The sequence below is a fragment of the Pleurodeles waltl genome, chromosome 6, assembly GCF_031143425.1.
Source record: "Pleurodeles waltl isolate 20211129_DDA chromosome 6, aPleWal1.hap1.20221129, whole genome shotgun sequence".
NCBI classification, from domain to species: domain Eukaryota; kingdom Metazoa; phylum Chordata; class Amphibia; order Caudata; family Salamandridae; genus Pleurodeles; species Pleurodeles waltl.
Window position 1 is genome coordinate 763,102,602 of NC_090445.1, and position 18,037 is coordinate 763,120,638.

At 45.6% G+C, this 18,037-nt stretch overlaps 1 protein-coding gene across 1 annotated transcript in view; it reads left to right on the forward strand.

Moving 5' to 3' along the window:
• The first annotated feature begins 4,329 nt into the window (after positions 1 to 4,329).
• The window catches only part of LOC138301697 (guanylate cyclase 2G-like), a 378,147-nt gene continuing 364,439 nt past the window's right edge, over positions 4,330 to 18,037 (forward strand). Inside the window, exon 1 of the mRNA XM_069242214.1 lies at positions 4,330 to 4,687. Within this exon, the coding sequence (XP_069098315.1) occupies positions 4,376 to 4,687 (312 nt within the window). The 5' untranslated portion in view covers positions 4,330 to 4,375. The remainder of the gene's footprint in view (positions 4,688 to 18,037) is intronic.

Here is an 18,037-nt window from a genome sequence, read left to right on the forward strand (position 1 = left end):
GGTTGCCGTGCCACATGCGTTTGAAGTCACTTCGTTGCCATAGCAACACAAATGCACATTTTAAACGTGCCTTTCTGAACAGCACGATTGCACGCAAATCGAAGAAATTCACTCAACACGCTTTACTGTGTTGCCATAGCAACCCTGATGTGTGTATTAAACGTGCCTTCCTGTACGGCACGCAAATGAAGGAGAAAATAGACGAACAACCAATCAACACGCCTACAAACAGGGGTCTTTCCGAGTGGCACTCAAGTTAAAGAGTCGGACAATCCAATCGTCACTCCTACAACAGGACCGTCGATGCACGCTGGCAGACCGCCCTCCGTCCTCTGCCGAACTTGACGTAAAGAAGGCACAAACACACAGAATGGCGGCACCGCTAGGCAGCTCCCGCTCGTCGCCAATGTTGAAATAAGCCTCGGACACGGTAAGGCTGCGATGATGCATTTATTCAGCCGTTGGCAGCATACACATAAGCGGTGCCGGCCACCCCAGATGCGTCCACACTCCTCCCTGATCTCTCATCAGCCGTCACCCCCAACATTCCATCTCCCGGTTAACACTTACCATTCCACATTCCACGCTCGACGCCACATTTATAAGTCCTCTTTCTTCTAACCCCAGAGTGGGAGCCCTTTCTAGAGTGCCTTTCCCTTGTGATCCCAGTCTAGTCCCTGGCAAAAGGTGTGGTGGAGTTTCCTGTTCTCTTGTAGGCACCCAAACACTTTTTTTTATTCTACCTTGTGGTATTAATGCTCTAATTTACCTTGATGTTGGATCATCTGCTGAGGTAGTGGCTTCAAGCAAGGAGTGATGACTATAGGACGCAAACAGTCCCTCCAAGTACGATGTGCATGGACACACACAACACATGTGCGCGTGTGTGCACACACACACACAAAATATAAAAATGAGAAAGAGTGGTAAGGGAGTAAGGCAAGATGTGGTACAGTCCACATTTTAAGCAGCATGCTTCTGAAGGGTGTGTATGCTGCAGGTAGGAAGATGTTTAGATGGGGGTTTAACACCCTAAAAGAGAGCATGGGGTGTCATTTGGACATTGGCATTGTGTAGATGTTGGCCATCTGAGAAGGAGGGTGAAGAAACATGATTGAGAAGAGTAGAATTAAGTGTAAGCTGGGACGTTGCTAAGGCATTAGAGGATTCAGAGAAACATGAGAGAGTTGGATAAGGAAGTTTGGGGTACTAGAGAGGAGAAGAATTATTTAAAGCCTGGAAGGTGCGGAAGAGGATGCTGAGGATAGGGTTTAAGTGGGGAAGAATCCTCCTGGAGGCTGACATGTAGGGAGCATGCAGGAGAAGAGGAAGGGTAAAGGAGGCTGGCAGAGGAGAGGCAAGAGTCTGGTGCGGGGCAAAAAAACATTTTTCAGGGCCTCACACAATCTCATACTCATTTACACCTTGTAGATCAAGGTGATGCATGCCAGACAAAGCACAGGGTGAGATGGGTGGTCATCCAGTAACCATCACCCAAAAATTGGCTGTTAAACAATACTATAAGTACAGCTACTTAAATCAAGGAAAACTAATAAATGGTTGGATGATTATAAAATGTTTTGAATAAAGGAGCATGATTACAAAAAGAAGTAGCCTGTTGACCTGTGGGATATCATAAGAAACCTGTCAGCTTTACAACTGTGCAGCGAGAGAGGCAGATCATTCCTTGAATTTTTCTTCAGAGCCTTGTAGGGAGAGGTCACAGGATGAAGGGACCCTTTCTCTGTGCACCCTTCAGAGACATTAATTGAAGTAAAAAATGGATATCCAACAGGTGTGTGACAAGCAGGGCTCTGTATTCTATGTAGTGCCACTTATCACCGCAGCAAAAGGGCGGGGTGACCGCTGTGGGAGGGTCAAGCAAGGGAACGAGCTGTCACACAAAGCACACAACAAAGGAGAACAGGCCGCAGTACAAGGAAGCCCCGCCCTCACAGTTCACAACTCCATCAGCACTCTACCGTCTTGAACTCTTCCTTTTCCGACACGGCATCTGGGTATTACTGTGCTCTGGGGTTCTCTCAGGGAAACCTCGGAAGGATGTTGATAATTCTGCTGTAGTTTATGTATGCTCTTGGTTTGGGCTGACAGTTGTACCATCTCTTACAATTTTGCAGATGCCTTCAAATGAAGCCACTGGGACTGTTGTGCTGTAGTGAATAAGGCAGATTCTCGGCATGCTAAACTGTATTCCTCTTTCCTCCTTAGGTCTGATCAGGAGCTGTTTTTTTCTCTAGCTTCAGGAGTAGGTACCTTACTACTGCCAGGGGGCAGCCAAGCCTCTTGCTTCCGATCTGTGTTCTGATCTGTGCTGGAGTACAGATGTCAACTTGCGTACCTAGCTCATGGTGCTATACGAACAATCTGTAGCAGGGAGTGACATGCTAACTGTCCACCCAGATTTAAACTTGCTCTTAAACTTTGAAAGGTTCCAGTCAGTGCCAACTGCTTTTTGCTCTCAGTAAAAACCATCTCTTTGGTAATGAGTATTCTCAAGTCAGGGACATTTCTGTTTATGGCCTGGCGTGACAGTGCAGCACTCACCAGGCAATTAAGTGACCATCACTACAGAGGGGCTTTGGCTCAGTCCACATTTTGGGATCCAGGAGAAATTGTATTGATTGGGCTGAAATTGTCTGCTTCCACAAAGTGCTGTCCACCACACACGTGATCATTTTGTTTATTTACCCATCTCCCTAAGCTTGAACTTTTAGGGGCACAGACACATGTCATAATAATGCTATTAACGTGTCTTGAATAACTAGCTATTTATGGTGTTATTCACCAGCAGCAGCATAGATCGGAGGAGGGCAGTCATTAACCTACATAAATGTTTATTCTGCTTGAAAGTGCAACTGTCTCCTGACCTTTTGACTTACACCAATATTATTCTACAGTTCTTTACTTCTATACAAGTACATATCCAGTCCTATGCTATTTTCTTGTAATGTTTCCCATTATCATATAACATCCATTTATAGCCAGATCTCTTGACATTGCCAATGATTGTTCCCTTGGTGATTACAAGCATCCATAAAATCCACTGGCTTTGAATATCTTACACAAATTCTCCTTCGGCCAGTCATTGTTCGTAGCTGGGCTCAGATTTTCTTGTTAGAGATGGATTCGAGTTGCAGAGATGGGCAGGCTGGTCCATTGGCCACAACGTTACAACATATGATCCTTCTACCAGGCAAGTGGATTAGCTAATGGAAATAAAGCTGATGTGAGTTCTGCAGAAATCAGAGAGATGCATAAACCACCACGTATTTACAGATTGTGGAGGAAGGGGCAACCTATAAGCGAAAATAAGGACATCTAAGGGAGAAGAGTAAACACAAAAAATGTGGGAATGGTTCATTTTGTTTGGTTGATGCGTACTTGATTAAGTAATTATGTAAAGTACGCTCCCGAGACACATGAAAATGTACCTCAGTGTCCATTACACATAAATGCCGAACATATACATGCGCCCACTATGGCACGGTTGGGTAACACAAGAAGCGCACAGGCATGGACGTCATTTAGGGGTCGCCAGGGGTCGCCTGTCTTCCCCTTTGCAACCTCTGCCACTGCCTTTGCGACTCCTCGCTTCAAAGGTGCCAAATTCGGTGCCAGGAACACAGTGGCAGCTCGTCCTTATGGACCCCAGTTGGGACCCCGCTCTCTTTGTTTTCTCTTAATTTTATATTACACTTATAGTAAATAATAAATAATTCACTTTTGGTGTAATAAAAACGTGAATATGCCCTTCCATGGCAGCTGAGGTTAGTAAAAATGCGTTTAAATGTATGCTGTGTGCGTGCTTGCGGGTGGATGTGTATTTATCGTGACGGTGGGTGTAAGTGTATATCTGTGCGTGTCTGTGAGTGAGAATGGAGGTCAAAAGGCGCGTGATCACTTCCACTACCCCTGGCACTTTGGTGAAATGACGTCCTTCTGCATAGGTGCGCTTGCGAATTAGCAAAACAAAAATAAACTGTGCACATGTGCAAACGTCCTCAGTGATCTGCGACTTTGCGTCATATAACTTACTACTTTGCTTTGTGGAGCGGCCATACGAGTCCAGATCCGTGCACGTGGCTTTGGCAGCCCGAGCCTTGTGCGTGAGAAACCGACACCCACAAAGTGTTAACTCGATAACAAGTGTAGAACAAGAGATTTCTGCTCATTAGAGCTCTTTAAAAGAAATCCCCTCGGGGAGCTGGAGGGTCACACTAGCCTCCGTGCTGGAGGTATAAATACCGTTAGCTGTCAGAGGACTCCGTCTTCCATGTGCACGAGTGCCCCGGGCAGGTGGTCGCTCAGTGCTGTGCACTCTGCCGGTCCCTCACTGTCTCCACTCCCGCGCGCCATGCTTGTGCCACTGGTGGCCCTGTTCGCCCAGGTGTCATATGCCCTCTCGGGGACCTCGAAGATTTTGGTGGGCTTCCAAGCTCCCTGGAACCTGAGCTACCCCTTCAGTGCCCAGCGCCTGGGCTCTGCCATCCAGATAGCCATAGAGAAGATCAACGCAGACCAGACCCTGCTGGGCAACTACACCATGGACTTCGTCTACACCGACTGCAGGTGCGATGCCAAGGTGTCCCTCAGCTCCTTCGTCGAGCAGTTCCAGAAGCAGCAGATCGCCGCCCTCTTCGGGCCCGTGTGCCCCGAGCCCGCAGAGGTTCAGTATGGCGTCTCCTGTTGGAGACTTCTCTTTCGTTCCGTTGTCATGGTTTGTGTTAATTAACTGTGTGAGCCGGATTGGGTCTGCAGTAGCCCCTGCACTTGCTGTACCGTTAGTGTGTGTATGTGTGTGTGTGAAGGGTACACTTTGTTAGGCTCTCTCTTGTCAAGGTGTCAGTATCTTGTTGCCCCGTGCCACGTCATAGGGTGACAGCGCTCTTGATAAAATGTTCATCCCACCCCGTTAGCAGGGACAACGCTCTACCTATGCTAGTTGAACAGTGTCGACACTCAACATTTTTACGTGGAGCTTGCGAAAGCATGCGCTAGCGCAAGCGTTCTCGCTTTGCGAGACTCGTGTTCAGGAATGGTTTTCGAATCCGCCCGCAGTTTACCGTTAGTTGGCATCAATGTCACTCTTCTGTGCTGCCTTCTAATTGGCCATGCATCACTTCCTTTTCTTGCAGCAGAGCACGGACCAAGTGCAGATGAATTAACTTTGATAAAGTGCCCCTCCGTTGGCCATTTGCTGCTCGCTCTGGAATTAAAGCACTACCTGGCACTCCAGCACCACCATTTCACGTAACACAGAGTAAAGTTGAGGAGATCACAAAGAGCAGGCAGTACATGGACAGACTGTTCTTTCGTAAAAAAAAACAGCTTGGACAGAAGACTGCATGCCGCTGCGTATTCTGTGCAAGTAGCACTTAGAGATGAAGTGGTAAAATCTTGTCGCTTTAGTTCTTTCTCTTGTCCTGCATCATCTGTTCATGACTTGTATGGTCAGCTTTTGGAAGTTCCCAGGGAATCACTTCTCAAAAGATGCAAATCTTGCTACTGGGACCCATGTGCCTTGCCTCGAAAGCAGTCATCCTGCTTCTCAGATCACACAGGGCCTGATTACAAGTCTGGTGGTTACGAGACTGCCAGACTCGCAGATGGACGTCAGACCGCCGCCAGTGCGACAATCCAACTGCCACATCATAACCCTGGCAGTCGGGTCGCCAGGGAAGCGCCAGCTCTGCCTGCATCAGAGATCCAGTGGTCTGGCGGTAGGTGACAGTCCTAATCCACCAGGCAGTGCAGCAAGCAGCGCTGCCCTGGGGGTTATGACCTTGTTCTCTGTCAGCCATTTCATGGCGATAGTACCGCCATGAAAAGGCTGGAGGAGAACCGGTGCAGGGGGCTGGGGGGGGGAGGGCTGAGCAGTCCATGCACTTGGCATGGGCTTTGCAGGGGCCCCCCTGGCCAGCACCCTCACAATGTTCACTGTTTCCTTTGCAGACAGTGAACATTGCGAGGGTGCTGGTGCACCCTGCGTTCTAAGCATTGCCGCCGGCTGATTACGAGCCAGAGACAATGCTGTAGGCCGTTTCCTGCTAGGCCAGTAGTGCGAAAACTGAGGTTTCCACCCGCTGACCTAGTGGGAAACTCTTAATGGGCCCGGTGGGGAGGTAGCCACTATGGTGGCAACCTCCCGGTCAGAGGTTCGGCAGACGGTGAGAACTGTCCGCTGAACTCATATGAGGCCCATAGTGTCAAAACACTAAGAACGTGGCTAATGCACAACTTTTCCCTATCATCTTGCAATTTCATAGGAGACCTGCAGCCGTCAATCAATCAGTACTTGTAAAGCACGGCTTATCACCCATGAAGTGTCGATCCCAGCAGGATGAAAAGCTAAGCCAAACAGGTGAAACGTGAAGGGAGACTTTAAGCTACACGCAGGTATCTGCAGCAGGTGTACTGTCAAGCTGAGCCATGTTACCAGATTTCCCCTGTCTCAGAGGCTACATAGACTATTCATAGCGCATACTGTGAGAGTTGTGCTTCACAAAGTTGTAACTCGTGATACTTTTTCTCAAAGAAATGCAGTTTTTTTATTGACCACCAGATGTATGAAACTTCCCTCTCAAGCAGTTTCTTCAAACAACAGGTCTATCTTGCTATAATTAAAGCGTATTAAAAATCACACCATATTACCCATCTTCTATTTGTGTGCTTTTTATATATTTTTATGTAGTAGAGGTCATTCTAACTCTTCACAATGGTTAACCATGATCTTTGAAAGGCAGTTCATGATAGGATTACCATCATTCCTAGAGAGAAATACTGGCTATTTGTTTATGTTTTAGGTTCTACAAAGGCCGGAATATGGTATGTAAACAGAACTTTATAGAAAACCTTCTGTATTTATTTTTAACATGGTTTTTCTCTTTACTATAATTATCAGCCAGGGATTATCGAGGCATCTCTGGAACACTTTTGAAGTTGCTTTGTTCTTATATTTAGAGTTTGAAGTATTTAAACAGCGAGCAACAAGGTAAAACAAAGGGGTGTTGATGTCATCGCAGGTATTTACTCATGGGGTATCTGTAGGGCAGTTGTGACGTCAGAGCATGGAGCACAATAACATCAGCTCAGTGACGACTGTCGTGAAGGGAGAAGTGAGGGAATGAAGTGAGGGTGTGCTGGAGTCTTCAGGGTGAAATGGTCCATACGTCTGACTTCCTCAGCATTCAGATTCACGATTTTCACTTTATTTGCTTATATTATTTCTTTTATTTCCACATGTAATGTTATGTAGTGTCTTGTTGGTGGGTTTCACTACAGGGCTGATTTGGTTGTAGAGTCCCAATTATTTTGTGTATTGAAATGCCGTGCACACTCTCTCTGGGATGGGAACCTGAGGAGACAGGTATAACCATTCGCCCAGCTGCCCAATCTTGGTGAAGATCCGGCGGTAGCTGGATTCTTACTGTACGCATAGACGCCACTAATGATTACCCTTAACTAGTATTATATAATCTATCACAAAGTAACTGGAATAACGTGCTACTCACCACAAAACATTTCAATGCCTCATCAGTGTTAGTAAGTGCTATATAATTACAATTACTATTTTTGAGCTAGCAAGCGATCAATGCTGGCCGCGCATAGCTTTAAAAAACCCTTTTTTAGCTTATCCACTCCCCATTGTTTCTTCTACACTCCTTCCCATCACTATTTATTATTCCTCCTCTAATCTGCCCGTAATATTTTTTTTATTCATGCCCACCACCTCCCTGTTTCTTCTCATTCCGTCCTGGTTATTCTTAAGCTTCCCACCAGGCCCAGGGTCCGCAATCTCGACCTAAAAAGTGCTATGAATCAGCCAGTGCTGGTCACTTTAGAGTGCTTTTTTAAATCACCCTGTTATCCACTCCCCCAACCGTACCTGATTGCCAAAGCTAATAGCTTGCCCAGAGGCGAGACCTATTGGCTTTACCAATGATTGTTAACAGGTACAACCACGAGGCTAGAAATGGAAGACATGTGGGGCACACGCACTTAACATTTTTTCAAAGAGGTCGGCACGTGTGTGTTTACTTAAGCATTGTTCTCATGAGGTGGCTAGGCTGTACCTCAATACTAAACTATTAAGTTACACCCACTCATCAGTGGATGGATAACAAAATAATTGACACTAAGTCCAGCGGTTTGAGAAAGGGCACAAACGTTTAAATTGCTTCATATTCGTCTTTAAATCATCATTGCTTTGATGAAAGTGTATAATCCTGCATAGAATCTTCTCTTCAACTGTAATCAGCACAACATCTAAGTCAATATTGGCTAATTGTGGAGCACACATTTGTTTTAACCCGTGCAATTTAGGGCACTTAAAGGCAAAGGTAATATGTCTCGGCTCTAAAAGGTGGATCTATTGGCTTTTTTTGATTGGATTTCACATGTGCATGCATATATCAAGATGCATGCACAGGTAGGTGATGGGTTGACACCAATCTTGCAATAAGCTTTCTATTAATGAAAACCTATTCCAAGATGGCAGCCGATGTGTATGGTTACGTCATGACGTACGCATATGTTTGATCATGACGTATTCATATGTATTTGTGATGCATGCATGAGAACGCGTCATAATGCACCGAACAGAAGCTTTCCTTTGTAACATAGCAGACATCCGTTTCAGAACAGTAAATTCGATATTTTGAAAACAGAAGGAAGAGTGTGTCAGCACATAAAAAAGAAGCAGCTGGCCCATTAGAAGTTTAAGGCTTAAGGCCTTAATGAAAAAAATAACAGTAAAAACATATTTAAAAAAATGCTCCTGGATGGGACAAACACAGCTGTGGGGAGGAAAGTAATCAAATATCAAAAACAGACAATTAAGATAGACAACAAAGACAACCAATCATGAACCCAAAGCCCACCCTAAGAATATTTTATGTATTGGAAGCACTACGTCTGCCTTAAGACATCTTAAACTGTCTACAGCTGAGACCTAAAATGAGCTTTCAACATTTGCAAGGCTGACAGGGAGCATAAAGCACACTCATCATTGGCTTGTGTATGTCTGTGTAATTAAGAGCCTGACAAAGAGAGGGGTGTGAAAGTGAAAGGGCAGAGTTTAAGGGAGGCTACAGTGTGCAAGAAAGGTGAGAGGAAAAAATAAGAGTTTTGGGAGGAAAAGGAGAATTTGAGAGAAGGGAATATCAGGTGCGATGGCCTTTCTTTCTCTTCCCCCACTTCCACACCATAAGTAAGCAGGGTCTCTACAGGGGTATAAGTAGGCCGCAGCCTGTGAGATCTTTGTTTCATTCGACAGATGGGCATGTGAATAGCAGCTGCAGCAGAATCTACAGAAGTGACAGCAGCAAGACTGCAGATTATGAAAGCTGCAAAACTTGCAGACTTGAAGGCTGGGCTTAGATTGATCGAAACACGACTTTGTGACTACGACAAAAACAATACCGGTAGCAGAAAGTTTACTGCCAGCGTTGCAAGTGGTTAAATAAGATGTGAAGGAGAGTGACAGTGAGGGTGCTGACATGGGATTTCACCTGAGTGAAGGTAACTTAAATATTCACTCAGCAACCTACTTATACCCTCACCTGTGGGTTAAGCACCTGCTCCAGAGAGCTGGGTGTAATCCACACTCCAATGATGCCTGAACTGTACATGTTCTGTGACTGATGGAGGCTTGCACTGTTAGACACTGCTGTACCTCTTCTTGGAAGCTTGCACTGCAGCTACGTAACATGCCAGGGGGAAAGTAATTTTGCTTCTGCCATGATGTGCCGGTTCTGAGAAGAAGCAAGCTGAGAACCATTGATTTGGGTAAACACTAAACATTTGTTATTCAGCACCAAGATGCCTTTAAGTAAATATGCGTTTTACAAATACATGTTATGTTATCGCCTTCGCTGCCAGGTCTTTTCCCCCACCTGTGCCAGGCCTTTTTTGCGTATTTTGGGGCAGTTCGCCCTTAGGCCCTCATAACTTTTTGTCCACATAAGCTAGCCAAGCCAAATTTGCGTCCTTTTTTTCCAACATCCTAGGGATTCTCGAGGTACCCAGACTTTGTGGGTTCCCCTGAAGGAGGCCAAGAAATTAGCCAAAATACAGTGAAAATTTCGTTTTATAAAAAAAAATAGGAAAAAGGGTCTGCAGAAGAAGGCTTGTGTTTTTTTTCTCTGAAAATGGCACCAACAAAGGGTTTACGGTGCTAAAATCACCAGCTTCCCAGCTTTCAGGAACAGGCAGACATGAATCAGAAAACCCAATTTTTCAACACAATTTTGGCATTTTACTGGGACATACCCCGTTTTTAATGCTTTAAGATTTTTTGTGCTTTCAGCCTCCTTCTAGTCAGTGACAGAAATGGGCGTTAAACCAATGCTGGATCCCAGAAACCTAAACATTTCTAAAAAGTAGACAACATTCTGAATTCAGCAAGGTGTAATTTGTGTAGATCCTACAAGGGTTTCCTACAGAAAATAACAACTGAAAAAAAATAATTGAAATTGAGGTGAAAAAAACAGCAATTTTTCTCTACGTTTTACTCTATAACTTTTTCCCACTATGTCAGATTTTTGAAAGCAATACACGGTTACGTCTGCTGGACTTCTGGGAGAGGGGATATATAGGACTTGTAGGTTCATCAAGAACCCTAGGTACCCAGAGCCAATAAATGAGCAGCCTCCTGCAGTGGGTTTTCATTCTATACCGGGTATCCAGCAAATCATTTGCTGAAATATAGAGTGAAAAATAGCTATCAAGAAAACCTTTGTATTTCCAAAATGGGCACAAGATAAGGTGTTGAGGAGCAGTGGTTATTTGCACATCTCTGAATTCCGGAGTGCCCATACTAGCATGTGAATTGCAGGGCATTTCTCAAATAGAAGTCTTTTTTACACACTCCCTTATATTTGGAAGGAAAAAATGTAGAGAAAGACAAGGGGCAATAACACTTGTTTTGCTATTCTATGTTCCCCCAAGTCTCCCGATAAAAATGATACCTCACTTGTGTGGGTAGGCATAGCGCCCGTGACAGGAAATGCCCCAAAACACAACGTGTACACATCCCATTTTTTGACAGAAAACAGAGATGTTTTTTGCAAAGTGCCTACCTGTAGATTTTGGCTTCTAGCTCAGCCGGCACCTAGGGAAACCTACCAAACCTGTGCATTTCTGAAAACTAGAGACCTAGGGGAATCAAAGATGGGGTGACTTGTGGGGCTCTGACCAGGTTCTGTTACCCAAAATCCTTTGCAAACCTCAGAATGTGGCATAAAAACACCTTTTCCTTACATTTCGGTGACAGAAAGTTCAGTAATCTGAGAGGAGCCACAAATTTCCTCCCGCCCAGCGTTCCCCCAAGTTTCCCGATAAAAATGATACCTCACTTGTGTGGGTAGGCCTAGCGCTTGTGACAGGAAATGCCCCAAAACACAACGTGGACACATCCCATTTTTTGACAGAAAACAGAGGTGTTTTTAGCAAAGTGCCTACCTGTAGATTTTGGCCTCTAGCTCAGCCGGCACCTAGGGAAACCTACCAAACCTGTGCATTTTTTAAAACTAGAGACCTAGGGAAATCTAAGATGGGGTGACTTGTGGGGTTCTGACCAGGTTCTGTTACCCAGAATCCTTTGCAAACCTCAAAATTTGGCTAAAAAAACAAATTTCCCTCAAATTTCGGTGACAGAAAGTTCTGGAATCTGAGAGGAGCCACAAATTTCCTTTCACCCAGCGTTCCCCCGAGTCTCCCGATAAAAATGATACCTCACTTGTGTGGGTAGGCCTAGCGCCTGCGACAGGAAATGCCCCAAAACACAACGTGGACACATCCCATTTTTTGACAGAAAACAGAGGTGTTTTTTGCAAAGTGCCTACCTGTAGATTTTGGCCTCTAGCTCAGCCGGCACCTAGGGAAACCTACCAAACCTGTGCATTTTTCAAAAAATAGAGACCTAGGGGAATCCAAGATGGGGTGACTTGTGGGGCTCTGACCAGGTTCTGTTACCCAGAATCCATTGCAAACCTCAAAATGTGGCTAAAAAAACACATTTTCCTCACATTTCGGTGACAGAAAGTTCTGGAATCTGAGAGGAGCCACAAATTTCCTCCCACCCAGCGTTCCCCCAAGTCTCCCGATAAAAATGATACCTCACTTGTGTGGGTAGGCCTAGCTCCCGTGACAGGAAATGCCCCAGAACACAACGTGGACACATCCCATTTTTTGACAGAAAACAGAGGTGTTTTTAGCAAAGTGCCTACCTGTAGATGTTGGCCTCTAGCTCAGCTGGCACCTAGGGAAACCTACCAAACCTGTGCATTTTTGAAAAATAGAGATCTAGGGGAATCCAAGATGGGGTGACTTTTGGGGCTCTGACCAGGTTCTGTTACCCAGAATCCTTTGCAAACCTCAAAATTTGGCTAAAAAAACTAATTCTCCTCACATTTCGGTGACAGAAAGTTCTGGAATCTGAGAGGAGCCACAAATTTTCTCCCACCCAGCGTTCCCCCAAGTCTCCCGATACAAATGATACCTCACTTGTGTGGGTAGGCCTAGCGCCCGTGACAGGAAATGCCCCAAAACACAACGTGTACACATCCCATTTTTTGACAGAAAACAGAGGTGTTTTTTGCAAAGTGCCTACCTGTAGATTTTGGCCTCTAGCTCAGCCGGCACCTAGGGAAACCTACCAAACCTGTGCATTTTTCAAAAAATAGAGACCTAGGGGAATCCAAGATGGGGTGACTTGTGGGGCTCTGACCAGGTTCTGTTACCCAGAATCCATTGCAAACCTCAAAATGTGGCTAAAGAAACACATTTTCCTCACATTTCGGTGACAGAAAGTTCTGGAATCTGAGAGGAGCCACAAATTTCCTCCCACCCAGCGTTCCCTCAAGTCTCCCGATACAAATGATACCTCACTTGTGTGGGTAGGCCTAGCGCCCGTGACAGGAAATGCCCCAAAACACAACGTGTACACATCCCATTTTTTGACAGAAAACAGAGGTGTTTTTTGCAAAGTGCCTACCTGTAGATTTTGGCCTCTAGCTCAGCCGGCACCTAGGGAAACCTACCAAACCTGTGCATTTTTCAAAAAATAGAGACCTAGGGGAATCCAAGATGGGGTGACTTGTGGGGCTCTGACCAGGTTCTGTTACCCAGAATCCATTGCAAACCTCAAAATGTGGCTAAAGAAACACATTTTCCTCACATTTCGGTGACAGAAAGTTCTGGAATCTGAGAGGAGCCACAAATTTCCTCCCACCCAGCGTTCCCCCATGTCTCCCGATACAAATGATACCTCACTTGTGTGGGTAGGCCTAGCTCCCGTGACAGGAAATGCCCCAGAACACAACGTGGACACATCCCATTTTTTTACAGAAAAAAGAGGTGTTTTTAGCAAAGTTCCTACCTGTAGATGTTGGCCTCTAGCTCAGCTGGCACCTAGGGAAACCTACCAAACCTGTGCATTTTTGAAAAATAGAGATCTAGGGGAATCCAAGATGGGGTGACTTGTGGGGCTCTGACCAGGTTCTGTTACCCAGAATCCTTTGCAAACCTCAAAAGTTGGCTACAAAAACACATTTTCCTCAAATTTCGGTGACAGAAAGTTCTGGAATCTGAGAGGAGCCACAAATTTCGTTTCACCCAGCGTTCCCCCAAGTCTCCCGATAAAAATGATACCTCACTTGTGTGGGTAGGCCTAGCGCCTGTGACAGGAAATGCCCCAAAACACAACGTGGACACATCCCATTTTTTGACAGAAAACAGAGGTGTTTTTAGCAAAGTGCCTACCTGTAGATTTTGGCCTCTAGCTCAGCCGGCACCTAGGGAAACCTACCAAACCTGTGCATTTTTTAAAACTAGAGACCTAGGGAAATCTAAGATGGGGTGACTTGTGGGGTTCTGACCAGGTTCTGTTACCCAGAATCCTTTGCAAACCTCAAAATTTGGCTAAAAAAACAAATTTTCCTCAAATTTCGGTGACAGAAAGTTCTGGAATCTGAGAGGAGCCACAAATTTCCTTTCACCCAGCGTTCCCCCAAGTCTCCCGATAAAAATGATACCTCACTTGTGTGGGTAGGCCTAGCGCCTGCGACAGGAAATGCCCCAAAACACAACGTGGACACATCCCATTTTTTGACAGAAAACAGAGGTGTTTTTTGCAAAGTGCCTACCTGTAGATTTTGGCCTCTAGCTCAGCCGGCACCTAGGGAAACCTACCAAACCTGTGCATTTTTCAAAAAATAGAGACCTAGGGGAATCCAAGATGGGGTGACTTGTGGGGCTCTGACCAGGTTCTGTTACCCAGAATCCATTGCAAACCTCAAAATGTGGCTAAAAAAACACATTTTCCTCACATTTCGGTGACAGAAAGTTCTGGAATCTGAGAGGAGCCACAAATTTCCTCCCACCCAGCGTTCCCCCAAGTCTCCCGATAAAAATGATACCTCACTTGTGTGGGTAGGCCAAGCTCCCGTGACAGGAAATGCCCCAGAACACAACGTGGACACATCCCATTTTTTGACAGAAAACAGAGGTGTTTTTAGCAAAGTGCCTACCTGTAGATGTTGGCCTCTAGCTCAGCTGGCACCTAGGGAAACCTACCAAACCTGTGCATTTTTGAAAAATAGAGATCTAGGGGAATCCAAGATGGGGTGACTTTTGGGGCTCTGACCAGGTTCTGTTACCCAGAATCCTTTGCAAACCTCAAAATTTGGCTAAAAAAACAAATTTTCCTCACATTTCGGTGACAGAAAGTTCTGGAATCTGAGAGGAGCCACAAATTTTCTCCCACCCAGCGTTCCCCCAAGTCTCCCGATACAAATGATACCTCACTTGTGTGGGTAGGCCTAGCGCCCGTGACAGGAAATGCCCCAAAACACAACGTGTACACATCCCATTTTTTGACAGAAAACAGAGGTGTTTTTTGCAAAGTGCCTACCTGTAGATTTTGGCCTCTAGCTCAGCCGGCACCTAGGGAAACCTACCAAACCTGTGCATTTTTCAAAAAATAGAGACCTAGGGGAATCCAAGATGGGGTGACTTGTGGGGCTCTGACCAGGTTCTGTTACCCAGAATCCATTGCAAACCTCAAAATGTGGCTAAAAAAACACATTTTCCTCACATTTCGGTGACAGAAAGTTCTGGAATCTGAGAGGAGCCACAAATTTCCTCCCACCCAGCGTTCCCCCAAGTCTCCCGATAAAAATGATACCTCACTTGTGTGGGTAGGCCTAGCTCCCGTGACAGGAAATGCCCCAGAACACAACGTGGACACATCCCATTTTTTGACAGAAAACAGAGGTGTTTTTAGCAAAGTGCCTACCTGTAGATGTTGGCCTCTAGCTCAGCTGGCACCTAGGGAAACCTACCAAACCTGTGCATTTTTGAAAAATAGAGATCTAGGGGAATCCAAGATAGGGTGACTTGTGGGGCTCTGACCAGGTTCTGTTACCCAGAATCCTTTGCAAACCTCAAAATTTGGCTAAAAAAACAAATTTTCCTCACATTTCGGTGACAGAAAGTTCTGGAATCTGAGAGGAGCCACAAATTTTCTCCCACCCAGCGTTCCCCCAAGTCTCCCGATACAAATGATACCTCACTTGTGTGGGTAGGCCTAGCGCCTGTGACAGGAAATGCCCCAAAACACAACGTGGACACATCCCATTTTTTGACAGAAAACAGAGGAGTTTTTAGCAAAGTGCCTACCTGTAGATTTTGGCCTCTAGCTCAGCCGGCACCTAGGGAAATCTACCAAACCTGTGCATTTTTTAAAACTAGAGACCTAGGGAAATCTAAGATGGGGTGACTTGTGGGGTTCTGACCAGGTTCTGTTACCCAGAATCCTTTGCAAACCTCAAAATGTGGCTAAAAAAACAAATTTTCCTCAAATTTCGGTGACAGAAAGTTCTGGAATCTGATAGGAGCCACAAATTTCCTTTCACCTAGCGTTCCCCCAAGTCTCCCAATAAAAATGATACCTCACTTGTGTGGGTAGGCCTAGCGCCTGCGACAGGAAATGCCCCAAAACACAACGTGGACACATCCCATTTTTTGACAGAAAACAGAGGTGTTTTTTGCAAAGTGCCTACCTGTAGATTTTGGCCTCTAGCTCAGCCGGCACCTAGGGAAACCTACCAAACCTGTGCATTTTTCAAAAAATAGAGACCTAGGGGAATCCAAGATGGGGTGACTTGTGGGGCTCTGACCAGGTTCTGTTACCCAGAATCCATTGCAAACCTCAAAATATGGCTAAAAAAACACATTTTCCTCACATTTCGGTGACAGAAAGTTCTGGAATCTGAGAGGAGCCACAAATTTCCTCCCACCCAGCGTTCCCCCAAGTCTCCCGATAAAAATGATACCTCACTTGTGTGGGTAGGCCTAGCTCCCGTGACAGGAAATGCCCCAGAACACAACGTGGACACATCCCATTTTTTGACAGAAAACAGAGGTGTTTTTAGCAAAGTGCCTACCTGTAGATGTTGGCCTCTAGCTCAGCTGGCACCTAGGGAAACCTACCAAACCTGTGCATTTTTGAAAAATAGAGATCTAGGGGAATCCAAGATGGGGTGACTTTTGGGGCTCTGACCAGGTTCTGTTACCCAGAATCCTTTGCAAACCTCAAAATTTGGCTAAAAAAACAAATTTTCCTCACATTTCGGTGACAGAAAGTTCTGGAATCTGAGAGGAGCCACAAATTTTCTCCCACCCAGCGTTCCCCCAAGTCTCCCGATACAAATGATACCTCACTTGTGTGGGTAGGCCTAGCGCCCGTGACAGGAAATGCCCCAAAACACAACGTGTACACATCCCATTTTTTGACAGAAAACAGAGGTGTTTTTTGCAAAGTGCCTACCTGTAGATTTTGGCCTCTAGCTCAGCCGGCACCTAGGGAAACCTACCAAACCTGTGCATTTTTCAAAAAATAGAGACCTAGGGGAATCCAAGATGGGGTGACTTGTGGGGCTCTGACCAGGTTCTGTTACCCAGAATCCATTGCAAACCTCAAAATGTGGCTAAAAAAACAAATTTTCCTCACATTTCGGTGACAGAAAGTTCTGGAATCTGAGAGGAGCCACAAATTTCCTCCCACCCAGCGTTCCCCCAAGTCTCCCGATAAAAATGATACCTCACTTGTGTGGGTAGGCCTAGCTCCCGTGACAAGAAATGCCCCAGAACACAACGTGGACACATCCCATTTTTTGACAGAAAACAGAGGTGTTTTTAGCAAAGTGCCTACCTGTAGATGTTGGCCTCTAGCTCAGCTGGCACCTAGGGAAACCTACCAAACCTGTGCATTTTTGAAAAATAGAGATCTAGGGGAATCCAAGATGGGGTGACTTGTGGGGCTCTGACCAGGTTCTGTTACCCAGAATCCTTTGCAAACCTCAAAATTTGGCTAAAAAAACAAATTTTCCTCACATTTCGGTGACAGAAAGTTCTGGAATCTGAGAGGAGCCACAAATTTTCTCCCACCCAGCGTTCCCCCAAGTCTCCCGATACAAATGATACCTCACTTGTGTGGGTAGGCCTAGCGCCCGTGACAGGAAATGCCCCAAAACACAACGTGTACACATCCCATTTTTTGACAGAAAACAGAGGTGTTTTTTGCAAAGTGCCTACCTGTAGATTTTGGCCTCTAGCTCAGCCGGCACCTAGGGAAACCTACCAAACCTGTGCATTTTTGAAAACTAGAGACCTATGGAAATCCAAGATGGGGTGACTTGTGGGGCTCCGACCAGGTTCTGTTACCCAGAATCCTTTGCAAACCTCAAAAGTTGGCTACAAAAACACATTTTCCTCAAATTTCGGTGACAGAAAGTTCTGGAATCTGAGAGGAGCCACAAATTTCGTTTCACCCAGCGTTCCCCCAAGTCTCCCGATAAAAATGATACCTCACTTGTGTGGGTAGGCCTAGCGCCTGCGACAGGAAATGCCCCAAAACACAACGTGGACACATCCCATTTTTTGACAGAAAACAGAGGTGTTTTTTGCAAAGTGCTTACCTGTAGATTTTGGCCTCTAGCTCAGCCGGCACCTAGGG